The sequence below is a fragment of the Balaenoptera borealis genome (assembly GCF_965194805.1).
Source record: "Balaenoptera borealis genome assembly, chromosome: 5".
Taxonomy (NCBI): Eukaryota; Metazoa; Chordata; class Mammalia; order Artiodactyla; family Balaenopteridae; genus Balaenoptera; species Balaenoptera borealis.
The window spans coordinates 124,349,568-124,370,215 of record NC_138862.1 but is presented as its reverse complement, the minus strand read 5'-3'; the positions used below and the strand labels follow the sequence as shown (position 1 = coordinate 124,370,215).

Genomic DNA, 20,648 nt, shown 5'->3' with positions numbered 1-20,648 from the left:
GATCATGTGTTCTTCCATGCTTCTTCAGGCTGACTAAATCTTTACATTTTAGAAACTGACATCTTAAAAGGAACTTGATAAGAATAAGAGCTGGCAATGAAATTGCAGGTTTTTCTCAACTTACAAACGGCTTATTTATATGGCTAGTCAGAAAAGAGTTTCCCTCTCAAAAGACAAGAACCATTCAATTCTTTTGTGACAGTGAGTACCATGGGTACATGAGACATGAAATAGGAGGAAGAGGGTCCTTGCCTTAGGATTTTTTTTTTTTTTTTACCTGTGAACTAAGAGAGGATTCTCTTTTGGGAAGGCACTTGTGACAAAGATGTGTTTCCAGTGATCTGAGTTGTGAGTTGTAAATTGAACAGGTAGATTCCTACTCTAGTTTTTAGAAGCATTATTGGTTAAATAGACTTTGGTTAAGGAAGTCTGGAAATCAACTCACCATTTAAAATACAAAGCCATTGTGATTATTTGTTGAATGAGTAAATGCATCAATCAAACCGGAAAACTTCTGAATAAACTTTTTTAAAAGCCCTTTTTTTAAGTTGGGGCCTTGCTTTAGTGATGTTTGTGTGCATTATACATGCACATGTATGTACATCTACATACACATTCATAAACTATGTATAAAACTAAAAATCCTGGAAATTGTAGAATAAGGGTCTTATAATATTAAATTTTTAAATAATAGCTTTATTGATGTGTTATTTACATGCCATAAAACTTACCCTTTTAAAGTGTGCAGTGCAGTGGTTTTAAGTATATTCACAGAGTTGTGCAACCATTACCACTGTCTTAATTCTAGAATAAAATTTTAAAGACAGTTTTTCTGTGTTTGTTTTCCTGTTATGCCTTTTCTTTCCACTTGATACACAAAAATTGATACATCTTGACAGAAATTTTTTTTTACTGTTTTCTAAAAGTTTTCAAATGTTGAACTAAAAGACCAAGGTGGTCATAAGTGAAAAGGGTATGAAGTATAATTAGGGTACTTAAAATGAAAATTCTTGTTTGATAAAATAAAAGAAAGTGAACTATTTTTTACTTTAGCATATATCCTTTGTTGAAGCTTTTGTGTTGAATGTTGGAATAAATTGTCGGTCATATGCAAAACTATGTCTACTTCTTAAAACTTGAATTGAGGAAGGAAATGCTTTGTACCAACATGGCAAATACTTCATTATAATAAGAACATTTCTGTTTCTTCCTCTCATACTACTTTGTTCATTGTACTGTATCTGTCTCTGAGACGTAGAAACTCTTTAGGGAACTGCTTTGATTTTTTTGTGTGTGTGTATGCATTGAAGCAACATAAGCAGTGTTTACAGTGTTTTGATAAAGCAAATTTTTAGTAAAATTATTTTAATCTCATAATTTCAAGTCAGTTTTCAAAATTATTAGTGACCATATGATACTGTTTTTCTGTTCTCTTAATTGGAGCTTATAAACTCTTATTAAATGCAGATATGTCTGCTCAGACAGAACATATGGTTTATTCGTAGTGTTAAAGAGTTGAGAGGATTAGTTTGCGCTGTCATTGTACATTGCTTTTTATACTGATGAATGTACTCTGGGTGAAAATGTGAATCTGAATAAGTACTAAAAAAACGCAGTTGCATATAAATACAACTGAGTTTTGGTCTAAACCCCTAATTCAAAATGGCCCAGAGAAGGGTCTGCCAATGGGTAGAGGGAAATGAGGCACCTTTTCAGTTTTTAGGATATAGAAAAATGCTTTATAAAAATGGATTTTTTGATATCAACAGATACAAATTATTTTTAAACGTTTTCTACAAAGTATTATATGTAACAGTGCTAATGATTATATATAATATGTTTCCTCATTGTTTTACTTATTTCTTACAGGAAAAGTAGCCATCAAAAAAGAAGACTTGTGTAACCACAGTGGCAGAGAAACTTGGTTTTCACTACAGCCTATTGATTCCAATTCAGAGGTTCAGGTAAATATTAAGGATTAAGTGATGAAAGAGATTGTCACACACAGAAAATGAGTGAAAAACGAACTAATTATACTAGTTCATTTAGAGAGAGCTTAATCATACCTTATTTTAGATTCTGGCACCAAACATTATAGACCTCTGAGTAACAAATAACTGGAAGGAAATGCCTCGCCACATGAAATCAAGAATAATGTACGTGTATGTGCACGCGTATGTGTTTGGGGAGGTTATATTAGGACAGTTTTTTTCCTTCCTTCGCTCTTTTATTTGGGTCACAGTAGCAAATTACTAATTTTTTTAGATGGGGAAACGGTTTTAATGGAAAAGGTATGTTTTATTAACTCTGAGGAGAATCCTTAGAAGTCTGATTTATTTCATCTGTACTGACCAGGATGCTCTCTTTACTCTCTAATACACTAGACTTGGGAAAATGTTATTCATTCAAACCATGCCTGAGCCCACCATGCAGAGCCTTCATTCCCATACCCCACCCTTCCTTTTGTTCATCTTTCTTTTTATTTGAAAGGGTATCATTACTTATTTTAAAGCTCTTCTTTCCTCTTGCCAAAATAAGAGGTCTTAAAGATTCTATGTGTGAATAAAAATGTGTTTAGCCATGTAGCTTAACTTTTGTATTTGTTTCTGAAAAGTCTGAGTTACTCTTAGAAATTATTTCTATCTAAAGGGAATCCTTTTTTTGTAACCCTATTTATTTATAAAATATGATAAGGATTGTGAAACCATTTCCCAAGGGCATAACTGCAAGCAGAATTCTTCTTCTCTAAAAGAAGTTATAATTTGTCACTGTGACTCAAACAGAAGTTTAAGGCAAAAAAAAAAGTACTGCACACACACCCACAGGTATTTGCAAATAAAGTGCCTGTGTCTGTTTCCTCATAACCTCTCAAGCATTCTGTTTGCTTAAATTCTCAAAAAATTAAGTATTTGTTTGCTAAAACCCCTTCTTAAGTACAAAATATAATTGAAACGTCTCCTGTTTTTCCACCCTACCCCATTTTAATGTTCTTTTCTTTCCATTTGACAATAACTTTTATTCTTATCCCAGTTATACTGTATGGTAAATGATCCAGGTGAGAGGCAATGTGATGAAGTGGAAAGGGTTTTAAAGTAGAAGTCTAAAAATTGAGGTCCTAATTTTCATATGTGGTTATTTTACTGACCTTGAATTTTATTTCTATAAAATGGGAATGAAAGTTGCCATGTTGACTCATATGATTGTGAGAATTAAATGAAATACCTTTAAGAGTATTTTGAAAGCTGTTAATAGTTATACAAATGTAAAATGTCTGTTTACCACCCGTCAGTCAGGTGTCCATTTCCCTAATACGCCTTTACCGAAAGGCAGACGTGAAAGTTTTGAAGTGCTAGTTTTTCTTTTTAATAGTTTTAACAAAAAAGAAAGATAAGAAAAGACTTTGAGAATTTGGTCTAAAATGAAGTTTGAGGATTATTTTAAGATGTAGTTTATTAAAGTCCATTCTTTTTCTTGTGGCCAGTGTTATTTGCTAAAGGATTTAAGGGACCCAGCTCTCCAAAGTTAGAAATTTCTATAGAATACTCTTTATATAATTATTGGAGATGGTTTTAGAGCTCAGTACTGGGTAACAGGCTTTTTATTTGATTGTATATATAAAACTCATGGCTGAAACACAAAAATCTGCAAACAGCATTTAACCGTTAGATATCATGACATTTTTTATTTGCTACGAATTATTTTCATAACCATGAGTTTTTAACCTTTACAGTTCTTTTGTCTTAAATGATGGTTGATTTGTAAGATCTACTCACTATTTAAAATAAATTTTAGAAGGAAGAGTACTTTAGAGGATGGGAGGGGGTGCATGACACTTATCACATTAATCTTGTACATTGGGAATATTGTTTCGCTCCAAAGCTGATCTAGGAATATTAAATCAACCTCGTGAGTCTAAAAAAGATAGAAAAGCAGCCTGATTCATACAAATCCTATTTTGTTAATGAATTTGTTCACTTGCATAAGTTTTATAAAATTTTATAAAAATATCATGGAAATAAGAGCAGTTGGTGGAGCCATAGGAGAAAGCTGTGAGACAGAGTTCAGCAGGAATTTAATCTAATAATTACTGTTAGTAATTAGAACAGCATATATCTAGCACAGTACTAAGGACTTAATATATATTATCTCACTTAATCTTCAGATTAGCATTATGAGGTGTAGGTAGCATTACCTCCATTTTATAGATGGAGAAAATGGATTCATAGAGGTTAAATGACATCTGCAAAGTCACAAAACTATTAAGTGATGGAACCATCATTCCCATAAAGAGCTTGTCTGATTCTAAAACTCCTAACCACGGTGCTTTACTACCTTTCACTATTCTGTACTGTTGGTCTTAAAAAGGCTTCAACATAGATTATTAAGAGAATCACTTAGGAAAATCTGAGTATAAGGCACAGAAGCTTACCCAAATTAGCTCAGAGAAATAGGGAGCGACATTAGAAAGTTCCTGGGAAGCTCCTTGGAGTATAATTACAAGAACTTCAGTATGGCCAGTGAGAGCTAGAAAGTTGTCAGGCATTTACATAGGAGCTGCATCCTAAGTGGAGATCAGATTTCTTACTATAATAGACTAGATACAGTTCACATAGAATTATTTTTGAAAAGACTTTAATTTCTCATAAAGTAAACTAAAATAATGGGTGGTTTGTTTGTTTTTGGTTGACCACCACATAAAATAGCTTAGCTGGCTTGCATTTAGCACCACGGTGAATGAAAAATATATACTGTATCTTTGGAGTGTAGACTTCTCAACACAGCAGTAGATACTGCAGGAGGCACATAGGATTGAGACCCACTGATTCATTTCTCCCTACTCATGTGCTCACTGTGCTCCTTGAGTATAAGTGCTCACTGTTTAAACAGTGTTTTTCTTCTTTCCCTTTTATTTTGTAAAGTGAATAGTTAATGTTTTCTCTCTATTTTTCCCTCTAATTTTTTTTTTTTTTTTTTTTTGGCTGCGTTGGGTCCTCGTTGCTGCGCGCAGGCTCCTCTCTGGTTGCGGCAAGCGGGGACCACTCCTCGCTGTGGTGTGCAGGCCTCTCATTGCGGAGGCCTCTCTTGTTGCAGAGCACAGGTTCCAGGCACGCGGGCTTCAGTAGTTGTGGCTCACGGACTCAGTAGTTGTGGCTCGCGGGCTCTAGAGCGCAGGCTCCGTAGTTGTGGCTCACGGGCTCAGTTGCTCCGCGGCATGTGGGATCTTCCCGGACTAGGGCTCGAACCCGTGTCCTCTGCTTTGGCAGGCAGACTCCCAGCCACTGTGCCACCAGGGAAGCCCCTGCTCTAATTTTAATAACTATTCACTGTGCAAAAGGAAGGGGAAAGAAAAAAAACGTTGTTTAATGATGAGATTCCATGGTATTCTTTTTGTATGTCTGATGAGACTAACATGTCTCTCCCTTCTGCTTCTCTCTATAAATCCACTCTTATTTCTTGTTGACAGCTAAAAAATGCCACATCAGTCTTTGAGCCTACTTGAGCATACGGCCCCCTCACCCTCTAAGGTCTGACTCAGTTCTCTGCCACAATTTAGAGAGAAAATTTGGCAGACTTGGGTCAGATGCACACTGCAGTCTAATTTGATATGACTGGGGATTAAAGTTTTGGGGCATTGTCCCCTAAGAAAGGGGTTTAGGTAGAGGAAATGATTGGTATCTCTACTTCAGAGGAGATGTTTGATTTCCTAGCTCTAATTGGCATTTGTACCCAAAAGAGTTGCTAAATTATTGTTGTCTGAGGACCTTCAACTGTGACATGAGAACTTCAGTATATAGGATTCCCTTCAGTTCTAAAGTTCTAGGGAAGTAACATGTAGAAACATAATTTAGCCCTCAGATGAAAGGATTCCATAGTAGTAAGATGGGTTTTATACCAAAACAGTTCAGAAATTGCTAAGAACACTAACCTCTTACCTTGAATTGTTTCCCAGATGCTTTATTATTGCTGTTAATGTTAATTGTTTTCAGTTTTCTTTTCAAACATTCAAGACAATATTAATAATATTTCATGAGTGTGTTTTGCTACACTTTTTTTTTCCTGTTCTTTTTTGTTTTGTTTTGCAGCGTTCCCCCTTGGCTTGAACTATTCTTTTCTCAACCCACTCTAATCTGCCTTCAAACCCCACAGTGGGTTGGAGGGAGAGCATAGACAGCTCTCACTAATGTTACGCATGACACTGTGTTAAGTCTAGTGGACATTTTTCAGTCCTCCTCTTACATGGTCTTTCAGCAACTTTTGACACTGTTGACTGCTCCCTCTTTTTCAAAGCATTTTCTTCCTTAAGTTTGTGGTCCTGGTTATCATCCTATTTCACTTTGTGTTCTTTCTCTGTATTCTTTGCCACGTAAACGAAGTTAATATGAGTTGTGTTGGTGCCCCTTCCTATAAATCTTCTTTTGGCTTAGGTCATCTGCAGCCATGCTTTTAGCTATTTGGTCCTGGAACTCACAATAACTTTAAGTATTTTTCCTTTCTTTATTTTTTAGGTACTATGATAAAAAGTATGCCTTTATATAAGACTGATTAAACCAAATCTCTCATATGGAGAAGTTGGTGCTCTCATTAATTAAGGGTGTTTGTGTCACACAACTTGTACAAGCAGTAAATCCAGATGCAATATCAATCACATCCTTTTGATGTAATTACTTAGTTAATAAGTCTTTTTACCAACAAGCTTATCTTGAATTTCTGGATCCTGCCATAAGTTATTGATTGTTTTATAGGTTTTTTTTTTTTTTTTGGTGTGTGTGGGGTGGTAATATGGCCTCTGCCCTTGTTTAAAACAAGCAAGCATTTAAAAAAATCCAAAGATTATAGCCAATAATGCATAAATCAAGGGTTTTTTTTACATGCTGTTAAGACATAATGAGTATAAAGGTATCTTAAAAACTTCATTTGTAAATTTATAAACATGAAATAATAAAGGAATGAGCCATTCTAGATCATAATAAATACTACTTTAAAGAGAAAACAAATCCATCCATAAACAGAAGGTATTAAGTAAAACCTTTATTTTTTCATCAGATAGGCAGTCATGTCCAAAATGATTTATAGAATTAATTACTATATATAAAAACATTCATCAGAAATCTAGAAGTTTCCTTCATATGAAGAAAAATTTTCATCAGTTGAAATATACTTGAGTTCTGTGGAATGATTGTTAAAATTTAATTTAATGGTCGTTTAAATTAATTTATTAATGTTGATAAAACAAAAAAATGTTTAGACTCAGGAAGTTTTTAAGTGCATGCATTGTGTTTTGCCCAAATACCTATATTCATTTGAATTTCCCAAATTGTATGCAGAAATTCACATAATATCTTCTAAATGGTACCAAGACTATACATACTATAAAATTAAAATAATCACAGATTTTTCTATGTGAAATTTTTGAAATAGTAACTGAAATAAAGTTAGAATATAAACCTTCAGACAGTAATAAGTTCCTAAATACGCTGCCTAATACAAATTAATGTGATATAATTGCTTATATCAACCTAATATAATTAGTGGTATGAAATATATATAGAGTAATACCCTTTAAGTATCTGATTTATTTTTAAATAGAAGTATAGAATATAGTGTCAGATATTTGAACTTCCATTATTTTCTGACATGTGAAAGGTATGCTATTTTGTCACTGAACCTCCCCTAGGAGGTTGGATAATAAGAAAGCTGTTGTGGACCGAATCCCATTGCATGTTTATCACCAAATATAGTTCCTTGTCAGCATCTGAACAGTTACCTCTTTGTAAGTAATGTCCCTGTTTTTTTTTAGTTGCCTTAGGATTTTCTCTTTATATTTTGTTTTCATCAGTTCTACTATGCTGCAGCTACGTGTGGTTTTCTTTTTATCCTACTTGGGTGTTCCTAGGGGCTCTTGATTACTGTGCCTTGTTGTCTTTCTTCAGTTTAGGAAAATTCCAGGCAATTATCTCTTCAGCTTTTTTTTTTTCCCCTGTTCATTCTTTCTCCTCTCTTCTGGGACTTCAGTTATGTGAATAATAGACCATTTTACTATGTCTCATATGTCTCTTATACTCTCTCCCTCTCTGACTAATCTATCTCCTATTTCACCAGTCCTCTTTTCAGCTGTGGCTAATCTGTTAAATACATGTTCATTTTGGTTATTTTATTGTTTAATTCTAAATTTTTCATTTGACATATTTTATACTTTCCAGGTATTTGCTGAGTTTTCATTTTGTTTTCTATTTCAAAAAAAGAAAAATCTGTCCGTTAACTCCAACATCTGTGTCTCCTGTGAATCTGCTGCTCTTTGTCAGTTTTTGATTTTTTGGTTTTTGTGTTTGCGGGGGGTGGGTTGGTGTGTGGTCTTAGGGCATGCTTTGTAATTTTTGATGGAATGCTGGACATTGAAATACGAAATATTTTAGAGATAACTTGAAACTCTGGATGATATTTTTTTCTTCCTCCAGGAAAGATTTACTTTTGCTTTTGGCATGTGGTTAGGCTAGAGGCCGATCACTTTAATCCAGTTAGGAATTTGGCTGATTCCAGGCTAGGTTTTACTCTTTGTAAAGGCTGATCTATGTTGTTCACCCTTTGTACTCAAGCATAGGCCTTCAAAGGTTCCAACAGAAAGCCTGGGTGTTTATGAGAGCCACTCCATCTTGGTGGGCCCTGGGCTCCCATTTTTATCATGCCCAGTTGAGATTGTGGAAAGTTTTGAGTAAGCTTTCCAGCTTCTCAAGCCACTGCTGAAGTTAGGGAGGCCTTTGCAATAAGCTTCTTTGGATGCTCTACCAGCAACTTCTGTTTATATCTCATTGGCCAGAACTGTATCTTATGGCTATCCTTAGCCACTATCCCTGACTTCAAGGGAAACTAGGAAATGTTTTGCTGAACTCTCCTCCCCACCCCCCAAATAAACTTGTTTTGCTACAATCTAACTCTATAAAATGGTGACAAATGTAAGTAAAACTGAACTGTCATGTGAACATAGTAAGGAATACTAAATTTTTCTTAAATGTTTTCAAATTTGGGTTTCTAACACTAAAAAATAGCTTCAAATAATTTTTAAAACTTCTTGTTCATTTTTCTTTATTAGAAAGCAAAACACAATGGTCGTAGAAACTTACAAAATCTAGATGAACAAAAAGAAAAAAATTTGAAATCCTACCAACCAAAGATAAGTTCTATCAGTGTTGTGGTAGATAGCCTTGTAGTAATTTTATATAGTAATATATATAGTATGTTTTATTTTTATAAATTAATATTGTATTATACACCCTCTTTTGTGACTTGTTTCTTCTACTAAGTATCATGTATATATTTCCATGTTAAAGTATATAATGAGGTAGTGTTTTCCAGTTTAGAAATTATAACTTCCTTAATTTAACTCATAATGCTTTTTAAGTTTAGTGTTCCACCCTTATAGTATGTGTCTTGTGTCTGCTTGTTCTCTCCCCACTCTTTTCTTGACCAGGTTAATACGTAATTACGTTATTGTTGACTAATGCCAAAGGAATGTTCTGTTTAACAGCCAGCGGGAGTAGTGAACATATTAGGTAGGCTCTGACTCTGATAATGATTCCTGGTAGAACCCCATTAAATATCTTCTGATTTCTAGTCTTGAGTTGCTACAGTGCTGTGATTTTTAGTTGTGAATGAAATTATTATACTTTTTTCCTACTCTATATTAAGTTTGTATTGTTTTAAAAATAGATTAGATCCTAGACATTTCCTGAGAAACAGTTGGGAGTGCCTTGTTAGTATACGGTTTCTACCATAAAATACATACATGTTAAAATGGTACAACTGCTTTGAGATGTAAATGTTGGTGCAGTTGGCTAGGCTCACTCATTTGTCAAGTGACACAGATGCTGGTGTGACAGCAAATATGATTCAAAATTCTGGTTGAGTAATACTATAAATTACTACATATCATGAACCTTCCTGAGGTCACTCTTGAATAGTAGGGGTTGTGAATATTAAATGCTGGACTAATGAAAGACCTATTTTATAAATTATGTATGGTTTTATAAATATTTGTGTCTAGATTTTTAGTGGAAGGTTGGCTAGATATAGTTCCAATTCCACCTAACTGCTGATTTTATGACAGCTATTGCCTTTGTTTTTTAGAGCTTAGCTTTCTCATGCAGACTTTTGTGTTGAGATCCATCAGTGTTTATCGCTCATCCATCTAACCCTGAGATTTGTAGTTAGTGGACCTCAGACTCACTCTTGTATAAAATATGCCCATTAAAAATAGGCTGATTCAGGTTAGATTTCTGTGTATGTCTGAAAAGGTTGTTCCAAAGAGGAACAGTGACTAGATAATAAACTTTCCTATCTCTGATGAAATAACTTACGTCATTAGTCCCTGGATATCACACCCCTGAAATTTCCACTTGGCAATGTGGCAATTTGTCTTGTCAGCTGGGTGGAGGTAATCCAACACTGATTCTTAACCAGTTCAGAATTGCTCACAACCAGTTTAGAATTGCTTATCACCAGTGGCAGGGTAGAAATATCAAGCTCCAGATTATATTGTTCCTAAGCCTTTGTTTCTTGAGAAGTTGATAGTTTGCTTAAAACTTATACTACTGAATTTTTTAAAAACCCATTTATTAATGGCTGTTTAAGAAAGTAGTCCTTTATTTTCATTTTCAGTATCCCATTTTTTCATCAGTGCTCTTGGCCATATATTGTTATCTTTTATTTATTGTCTGCCCAACTAGATTGTGAGTTCTTATAAGCAGCGACTTTGTTTTATACTTCTTTGGATTCTTACCCACTCCCACAGTGCCTCCTAAAATGTAGTAGATATTCCATAAATCTTAATTATTTGAGAAAAATAAGTGTTGACAAATTGAATCTTACTAGCTTTAACTTAGTTTTATTGTTGTAGAATTGTATGATTTCTCTGTCTTTTAATGATACTGTCTCTATACTTATTATCTTCTCTGGAAAAAGCATTCTACATCTTGTAATTTGCTAAATGCAAAATTCCCTAAAATGTAAGTTTTATCTTTCTTTTTGATTCATGATAATTGAGATAAATATGTGTTGAACTGGGCATAAAATTCTTAGATTTGAATACCACGTTTGATATAAGCATTTGACTGCTTATTTTTCAGATTTTGACCTACATTGTTGGTTATTAGTCATTTAACAAGTACTTAATGGAGACAAAGCCATGTGCTAAGGATCACTAGTATTTAGTTAGTGAATAACTAAATATTATGGCTACCATTTGAAAAAGTACATACCTTTAATTAATATTTTATCAGTAAAATAGACTTCTCAGTTTGTAATTTTTTTTTCATTATAGGGTAAAGTTCACCTTGAATTAAAATTGAATGAACTGATAACAGAAAATGGAACTGTGTGCCAGCAGCTTGTTGTACAGTAAGCATATTTCTTTTACCAAGTCAACTAGATATAATTCTCCATTTTGTATTCTTTGAATTTTAAGCCAACTCCTTATTTTAAATACTTCAGAAACTTTTTTCAGAAATGAACTCTGCTATGCCATGTCTTTATTAATTTGTTTTCCACTTTATTTTCTCACATCTAGTCTACTCAGATTACATATGATGAGTCATTAATTCATTCAACCAGTATTTATTTAATGTGTGTTACATGATAGATATAGGATCACAGATAAACGTGTCTAACCACTTAGCAGCAACGAGTTGGAAAAGCTTCCCAGTAGAGGGCCTCTAGAAACTCTAGATATAACACAGCAGAGCATTAGGGACCTTGGGGCTAAAACTAAATGTATACCTTGAGATTACCAGTATTGATTCTCACCTGCTTTGAATTCCTTTTTTCCTCTTTTCTCTCAACTTACTTTTATCACCCCGTCTCTAATCTTCTAACTGTTCTGGAAATCTGTTTCAGCCCAATCCTCCACCTTTTCCCTCTCACCCAAACCCTTCGTCTGTGTTGTCAACGAACAATGGGATATCCCTGACTTCTGAATGTTTTCTCTCTTTGTCTTAACTGATACGTGAATATCCCCTGAAGTACTGTTTCCTCTACTGCCTTCTCAGTCTGAGGCTATGTATTCTACCATACCCATATACCTTAGAGCCAGGGAGTAGGGTCAATATTACTCTCCTACTGCTGCTCCAGACTATAATTTATTCTCCTAATTATGAACACCCCAGATCCTTTGAGGTATTCTCTCTATATATAAATATACATATTCATATTTATGTGCTTATATATATACATAAAATACTATATATAATATTACTCAGTTAATTTTTTCTGAACTCTTTTAAAGAAGGTTGCACATATTATGATCCTTAATATATCAGTGTGTATTTCCTAAGAAAAAGGATATTCTCTTAAATATAATATTTAAGTGTACTTTAGTACAGTTATCAAATTCAGGAAATTTAACATTGTTAGAATAAAAGTATAATCTGTAGTTTTTATATTTCAATACTTTAATCTACAGTTACAATATTTCACTTTTGTCAACTGTTCCAATAATGTCCTTTAAGACATTTTTTTTTCTCTCCAAGAAAGGGTACAGTTCAAGATCATGTATTACATTCAGTTGTCATGTCTCTAATCTCCTTAACCTGTACTTTTAGCTATTCGTTGTCTTTCATGGTAGTGAGATTTTTGAAGAATACAGGCCAGTTGTTTTTTCACATGTTCCTCAGTTTGGATTTACCTACTAAAAACAGAATTTGTTTACAGTTTTTCCCCCTAGACTGAGAGCATATAGTGAAAGTATTTGGATTACTCTCTGCCCTGCTCAGTTCAGTTATGTTGTACATTTGAAATACAGTTAATTGGATTGATTTGGTTTGCATTTAGTTTAATGTTGTTTTCCCCCATCCTTGTTGGTTTACTTTTATTTTACTGAATATGTAGAATATCAGGATGAGTTCAAAGGTCAGAACTATACCAAAAGGCATTACTCAGAGATGTGTTCAGTCCCCTCTCTTTATATCCAGCTCTAGGCAACCATGATCTGATTTCTCTCCTTATAGTTTTTGTCTTTTCCAAATGTCATATGAACAGATCTATATAATATATAGTATCTTGTGTCTTTTACTTAGCATGCTTTTGAGATTCATCCACATTATGTATCAGGAGTTCATCCTTTTTTAGATATTATTTTCTTTGTTTCTTGCCATAACTTGGTAGATACTGTTGTCCTCGTTTTACAGATGACAAAACGATGCACAGATTGGGTAAATAAGCCCAGGTTTGTACAGGGAGAGTAGAGCCTGGATTTGAACTCTGGCAGTTTGATTTTTTTTTTTTTTTTTTTTAAATTTTGAGATAATCATAGATTTGCAAGAAATTGCAAAGTGCAGAGAGGTCCTGTGTACTCTAAACTTAGTTTCCTTCAGTGGTTACATCTTATATAACTATAAATACAGTATAAAAACCAGAAAATTGACATTGTATAGTGTACAGGGTATCATTTTATCACATGTGTAGATTTGTGTAACCACCACCACAATTAAGATACAAAACTATTTTATCACTGTAAATATTTCCCTCATGCTACCCCGTTATAGTCGCAACCACTCCTTCCCCACCCCCATCCCTAATCGTTTGCAACCTCTAATCTGTCTCCATATCTAAAATTTTGTCATTTCAAAAATCTTACGCAAATGGACTCTTAATAGTTTGTGACTTTTTGAGATTGGCTTTTTTCCACTCAGATCCAGCCAGTTGTGCACAAGTTTCTTAAAGATTGAATATGGTTGTGTCACTTTTTAAAATCTATTTTGCCAATTTCTGTCTTTTATTTAGTGAATTTATACATTTACTTTTAATATAATTATGGATATGTTAGGCTTAAATCCACCATTTTATTTTTTGTTTTCTGTCCCCTCTATTTTCTTTTTCCTGTGGGTTACTTGAACTTGTTTAGAATTACATTTTGATTTATCTATAGTGTTTTTTTAATCTATAGTGTATCTCTTTGTATAGTTTTTTCAGTGGTTGCTTTAGGTATTACATTGTACATGTGTAACTTATAGTCTACTGGTGTTGACATTTTAGCAGTTAGAATAAAATGTAGAAACCTTACCTTTTAATCCTCCACCATTTGTAATATAATTGTGTTAAGTATTTCCTGTGCAACAGTGACAACCACATCAAAGTGTTATAATTTTTCTTTCAGTTATTAACACAATTTAGAAAAGAAGAGAATTCTAAGTCTATTGTATTTACTCATATTTTTGCTCTTTCCATATTCTTTCCTTCCTGTCATTTCAGGATCCCTTCTTTTATCACTGTCTTTATGTTTAGAGAATTTCCTCTTACCATTTTTTTAGGATAGGTCTACTGGTGACACATTCTTTTAGTTTTTCTTCATCTGAGAATGTCTTGATTTTTTTCTTGATTCCTGAAGGATATTTCCACTGGATATAGAATTCTTGGTTGATAGTTCTTTTTTTTTTTTTTTCCCAGCACATGAAAAATGTACCACTTCCTTCTGGCCTCCATGATTTTTGATGAGAAATCCACTATCATTCAAAGTGTTTTTCCTATGCAGGTTTTCCTATGTTTCTCTCTGGATGCCTTCAGGATTTTTTTCTTTGTCTTTAGTTTTCTAAGTGTTTTAGTTTGACTATAGATTTGTTTGGGTTTATCATGTTTGATGTTGGCTCAGCTTGAATCTATATGCTTATGTCTTTTGCCATATTGGGAAACTTTTAGCCATTATTTCTTGTTAAATTTATCAGCCCTGCCAGCTTTCTCTCCTCTCCTTTTGAGACTCCAGTGGCGTGAATGTTAGATCTGTTATTGTCCCACACATCCCTGAGGCTCTGCCCTTTTTTGTTCCGGTCTATTTTCCCTCCGTTGTTCATATTGGGTTATTTCTGTTGTTCTGTCTTTAAAAGCTCACTGGTTTTTTCCTCTGTCCTCTCCATTCTACTGTTAAAGTCAACTATTGAATTATTTTTATTTTGGTTATTGTATTTTTAAGTCCTAAAATTTCCATTTGGTTCTTCTTTATATCTTTATTTCCTTGGTGAGACTTACTATTTTTTTGCTGAAACTTTCTATTTTTTCATTTATTTCAAACATGTTCATAATTGCTCATTGAATCATTTTTATGGTGGCTGCTTTCACATTTTTGTCAGATAAGTCCAACATCCATGTTATCTCAGTCTTGTCATCTGCCAGTTGTCTTTTCTCATTTAAGTTGGAGATTGTCTGGTTTTTCATATGTTGAATGGTCTTCAGTTCTATCCTGGACATTTTGGGTGTTATATAATGTGACTCTAGATCTTGTTTAAGTCTTCTCTTTTAGCCAGGCTCCTCTGACCCTCTGCTGGTGGGGGAAGAGGAGTCCCAGTTTCATTACTGTCAGGTAGAGGTAGAAGTCCAGGTTCCTGACTCAGCCGCTCCTGATAACCCTGGGGGAAGAGTGAGAAGTGTTCCTTGTTACTGCTGAACAAAAGTCATAGTTCACGTTCCCCTTAATTCCTTCCTGTTACCACTTTGGTGGGATAGGGAGGAGTACCTTTCTACTGCTCCACGTGGCCTCCACTGACACCCTGGTTGGGAGGAGTTAGTTACCCCTAGAAAGTGGTGAAAGTCTTGCCTTCCCACTCAGCATTCTCTGACACCACCCTGGCATGGAGGGAGAGGAGTGCCTCATTGGTGCTGGCTGGTGATGGAAATCCAGGCTCCTCATGTGGTCTCTACTGACTCCATGGGAAGAAGGGGCTCATTACAACCTGTCAGAGGTAGAAGTCTAGGCTCTCCCCTGAACTTTTGGCCTTTGTTGATGGGGGTGAGGGTGGATCCACAGTGTTTCTCATGGTGTTTGATTGGAGTAGATGGTTATTGTCTAAAAATGGTTTCTATCTTGCTAAGCTGCCCAGTTCCTGGTCCTTTGGCTAGAGAAAGCTGGCTTTTCTTGGGGCATTTTGTTGTCTGCTCCCATTGGTGGGTGTTTCTGCATTGGTAGCTTCTCTAGCACTCAGTCTGGGATATATAAAGTGTAAGAAAGCCCAGGGAATTCACTGCTGGGTTCCAATTTCCTTGGGTCCCAAGATCTCTAATTGGCTTGCCTTCTTCTCTTCACCTTTCAGTTTTCTTATGTTTGTTTAACATCTAGGGTTTTTAGCAGTGCTTAATGGGAAGAAGAAGGAGGTGTGCACGTACTCCATCTTGTCCTAGAACTGGAAACTAGTCCATTTCTTTTTACTTACAAATAGTGTTCCTTTGTATGGAATTTGTTTACCCATTCACCAGTTGATGGATATTTGAATTGTTTCCCATTTGAGGCTATTATAAAGAAAACTGCTGTAAATGTTCACAAACAGGTCTGTATGTGGACATATGCTGATCTGCATTCTTTTCTTCCTTCTCTTTTTCACTTAAGCCTCCACTGTCCATATTCACTGTCCATACAGCAACAGAACTCCAGCAGTAGTTTTGTGGAACTTACTGCTGATTTCTCAACTTTAGAGGTATTTGAAGTTTGTGGTATTTTCGTTTTTTCAGTAATGCTCAAGGCATGGTTTTATGTATTGTTTTCTTTGTGCTCCTTGCTGAACTACAGTTTTGGGGAGTAGTGTGTGGAAAGGTTCATATCCCAGCAGTTGCTATTATTCTCCAGACCTGGAAGCTCCCCACTGTAGCATTTCCTGAACTTCAGTAAGACCTCCATCCGCTAATCTCTACCACATTTCTTACCTGCTCCTATTTTTACTTTCTTCTAGGTCTTTTTCTATGATCTGTCACTATAGTCATTTTCTTACAGTTTCCCTAAACTCCCCTGATCTTCTCTTCCTTTTATATTTATATCCCTTTTATATGAATGAACTCAACTTCTTCTGTGTTCAGTCTGCACCTGAATATTGCTGGAGAAAATCACACAGAAAGACTAATTTTACTTTAAATTCATGATCACAAACCTCACATGGATACTTACAACTATCACGGAGTTTTACTGTGCTTCTCTAATACACCTATGAGATTCTCCATCGCTACAGACTGCAAATTGGTCACATCTTCCTGAATCCAAATCTGCAAACCTGTATTGGCCTCCATCTTTTTGTCCTTATGTTTTAGTCGATGAGGTGCTCCTTTTCTTGTTGGGAGTGAATTCTTCCATCTGAACTCTGGATTCTTTCTCTTTCCCCTACAAAGGACTTTGCTCCTTCAGTTATCCCTTCTTCTGTTTCATCAACTTTACCTGCTCTTTTAGATTGTTCTCACCAGCATGTAAACATGTTCTAGGATCTTCCATTCTAAGAGACATGCCTTCGCAGACCTCATCTCCAGCCCCCTCTCCCAGCTACCATCCCCATTTCTCTGCTCTCCTTTGAATGCAGACTTCTCAAAGTAAGATTGTCTAATAGATATGGGTGTGTGTGTGTGTGTGTGTGTGTGTGTGTGTGTGTACACTAGCTCTGAGTGTTCACTGAGAAAGCCTGCAAACAGTGTCATCCCAGTAGCAATGAGCATACTTAGCACCCGTATCTTGACTTCTAAATACCATTCTCTAGTCAGCACTATGCACTAGATCTTTCTGTGATGATGAGAATGTTTATGTCTTAACTGTCCAATACGGTGGCCACTAGCTTTGTGTGGCTTATTGAAAACTTGAAATATGACTAGTGCAACTAAAGAGCTAAATTTTAAATTTTGTCTAATTTTAATTAATTATAATTTAAATAGCTAAATGTGGCCAATGGCTACAGTATTAGAACTGCTCCAATAAAAAGAACGTGGACGGGTTTTTTTTGTCTTGTTTTGTTTTGTCTTTTTAGCAGTGACTAGTTTCAGGGTTTGGGCAGAGAAAAATACAAGATGAGCCCAGAGCATCTATGGAATCAGAAAGTAAGGAATTGCTCAAAAAATAATGAGGGCATGTGGAAAGGATGTTGAAGTCAACTTGAAAGAGCTCCAAATAACCAAATCTGGGACAATTTGATCATCAAAATAAATAATGATAATGATTAAAACCTGTAGAATAAAATAAATATCCATGAGCCAATGCTGATACAACAATTAAGTAAATACACGGGAGAGAAAGGACTACTTTTCCTTATTGATGAATATAGGACAAGTGATGGAAACAGAAACATCACTATTAGCAAACACTACAATAATAATTAGTGTAGGGACGAATCATCTAGAGATGCTAAATAAGTGAGCATAAGTGTAATGACAAACAGCATACATGCATAGTCTCAAAGACTAACCCTGTAAGATGTCTGATAGGTACCATCTTAACTGAGTGATCAAAGTTAATGTCACTGATAATGAGACATTCAGTACCTCCTGTTAATTTGCATTGAGAAGGATACCAAGATGCATAACCTCAATCTAATCATGAACAGACATCAGACAAGTTCAATTTAAGGAATATTCTACAAAATAACTGGCCAGTACTGGCAAGATCATGGGGCAAAGCAGGAAAAGTAAGGAACTGTTTTAGGATGGAGGAGACTAAGGAGACATGAGAGCTAAATACAACTTGTTATTTATTATTAACTAACATCGTATCCATGTTAGTTTCCTGCTTCTATAATTCTATTCTGATTACACAAAATGTTAACATTGGGTGATGGGTATACAGGAACTCTGCATATTATTTAACAACTTTTTGGAAGTCAGAAATTATTTCAAAATAAAAAGTTTTTAAAAAATTGTCTACACCTTATGCATTCAACCCAGATCTTTTTTCTAGCTCCAGACTTACATGTCTACCTACCTTCGATGTCTCACAGCATTGCAAATTTAACACATTTAAAACTGCTATATTGATTCTTGTATCTATCCAGCTCCTCCCCACAGCTCAAGCCAGAAATATGGGAGTCACTTAAAATCTTTTCTCCTCTCTCTCCCCCAAGATTGGATCTATTTCTTACTGATTCTATAAAAATTTTTCTTGAATTTTCTAATTTTTAATAATACTTACTGACACCTCCTTATTTCAAACCACCAATCATTTCTTACCTTGACTATTTCAATAATCTTTTAGCTGGTCTTCCAGTCTGCAATCCATTCTCTTTATAAGCAGCCCAGAGCAGTCTTCTGAAACATAAACTAGATCATGACAGTCCCCTGCTTAAAACACTTAGTGATTTTTTTTTTTTTAATTTTATTTATTTATTTATTTATTTTTGGCTATGTTGGGTCTTCGTTTCTGTGTGAGGGCTTTCTCTAGTTGAGGCGAGTGGGGGCCAACTCTTCATCGCGGTGCGCAGGCCTCTCACCATCGCGGCCTCTCCTGTTGCAGAGCACAAGCTCCAGACGCGCAGGCTCAGTAGCTGTGGCTCACGGGCCCAGCTGCTCCGCGGCATGTGGGATCTTCCCAGACCAGGGCTCGAACCCGTGTCCCCTGCACTGGCAGGCAGACTCTCAACCACTGCGCCACCAGGGAAGCCCCAACACTTAGTGATTTTTGCAGTGCTTTTAGAATAAAGTCCAATCTCCTTACTGTGGCCCATAAGAACCAGTGACCCGGCCTGCCTCTTTGATTTCATTTTGTGGCGTGCTTCCTCTTCATATGCTTGCTGGCCTTCTCTCACTTCTTCAAATGTGACATTACTCTTCCAGCTCAGAGATGTACATTTGCCTTTCCTTTTGCCTGGAATGCTTTTATGCCCATTCTTCTTCCAGCTGGTTCATTCTTGTCCTTTAAGTTTCAACTTAAATATCACTTACTCTAAAATAGGGTACCCTATTCTTTTTCTTCCATAGCACTTGCCAGTATTTCTAATTATTATTATTTTTCATTTATTGCTTGTTATCTCTTTCTTCAGGTAGACTCTGTGCTCCATGAGGGCATGGGCCGTGTTTGTCTTATTCACCTCATGGCCCCAGCATCTGGCACTTAATAGGCACTAAATAAATTTTAAAACAACTAAATGACGAAAGGTAACACTGTCTTCTTAAAAGATGAAGAGAAAGAAGCTTGCCTAGAAAAAGTGAGGGTTTTTTTTTTTCCCCCAGAAGGAAAGAATAGTATAGGCAAAAATATGGAGGCAAGAAACAGCATGGTGTTTGTGTGTGTGTATAATTAAAAGCAGTTTGATGTTGCCTAATATATGAACCTTGAGTCAGAGATTGGTCAGAAATTGGTAAATAGGCAGGAGCTAGATCTTAAGAGGTGCTTATGTACCATGTGACCTTATAAAACTTATATGAGCTTATGGAACTATTGGAAGATTGTAGGCAATAGAGTATGGACAAATTTGCATTTTAGAAAGATCAGATTTGTGACAGCAGTAAGTATAGAAAGGTGAATTTGAAGGGTGTTAGGGTGATCCAAGTCAGAGGTGATGGCTTCTGTGCCAGAGCAACAGTTGCAGATGTGAGAAAAGAGGCCAGAGGAAGTAATATTTAAAGAGTAGAATCACTGAAACTTACTGATTGATTAGATATAGAAAGTGAGGAGGAAGGAGAATTTAAGTGTGGCTCTAGATTTCTAGATTGTGTTGCTTGGTGGTGGTGGTATGCACAATGAAGAGAAAATACTGGAAGAGAAGCTGCTTTAATAAGAGATGGTAATGAGTTGAGTTTTAGCTGCTCTTGAACATCTAGGTAGGGATTTCATTTCCATCAGGCATTTAGATATAAAAATCTTAAACTCTGTGGTGAGATCTCATATAGAAATGTATGGTTGATGGTAGTTGTGGCCATAAGAATAGATGTGA

At 35.4% G+C, this 20,648-nt stretch overlaps 1 protein-coding gene across 4 annotated transcripts in view; it reads left to right on the top strand.

Moving 5' to 3' along the window:
- The window catches only part of RASA2 (RAS p21 protein activator 2), a 115,965-nt gene that overhangs the window by 35,568 nt on the left and 59,749 nt on the right, over positions 1-20,648 (top strand). For all 4 annotated transcript variants that reach the window (XM_082393596.1, XM_082393595.1, XM_082393597.1 and 1 more), the window contains exons 4-5: positions 1,870-1,964; positions 11,315-11,391. In XM_082393596.1, the coding sequence (XP_082249722.1) occupies positions 1,870-1,964; positions 11,315-11,391 (172 nt within the window). The remainder of the gene's footprint in view (positions 1-1,869; positions 1,965-11,314; positions 11,392-20,648) is intronic.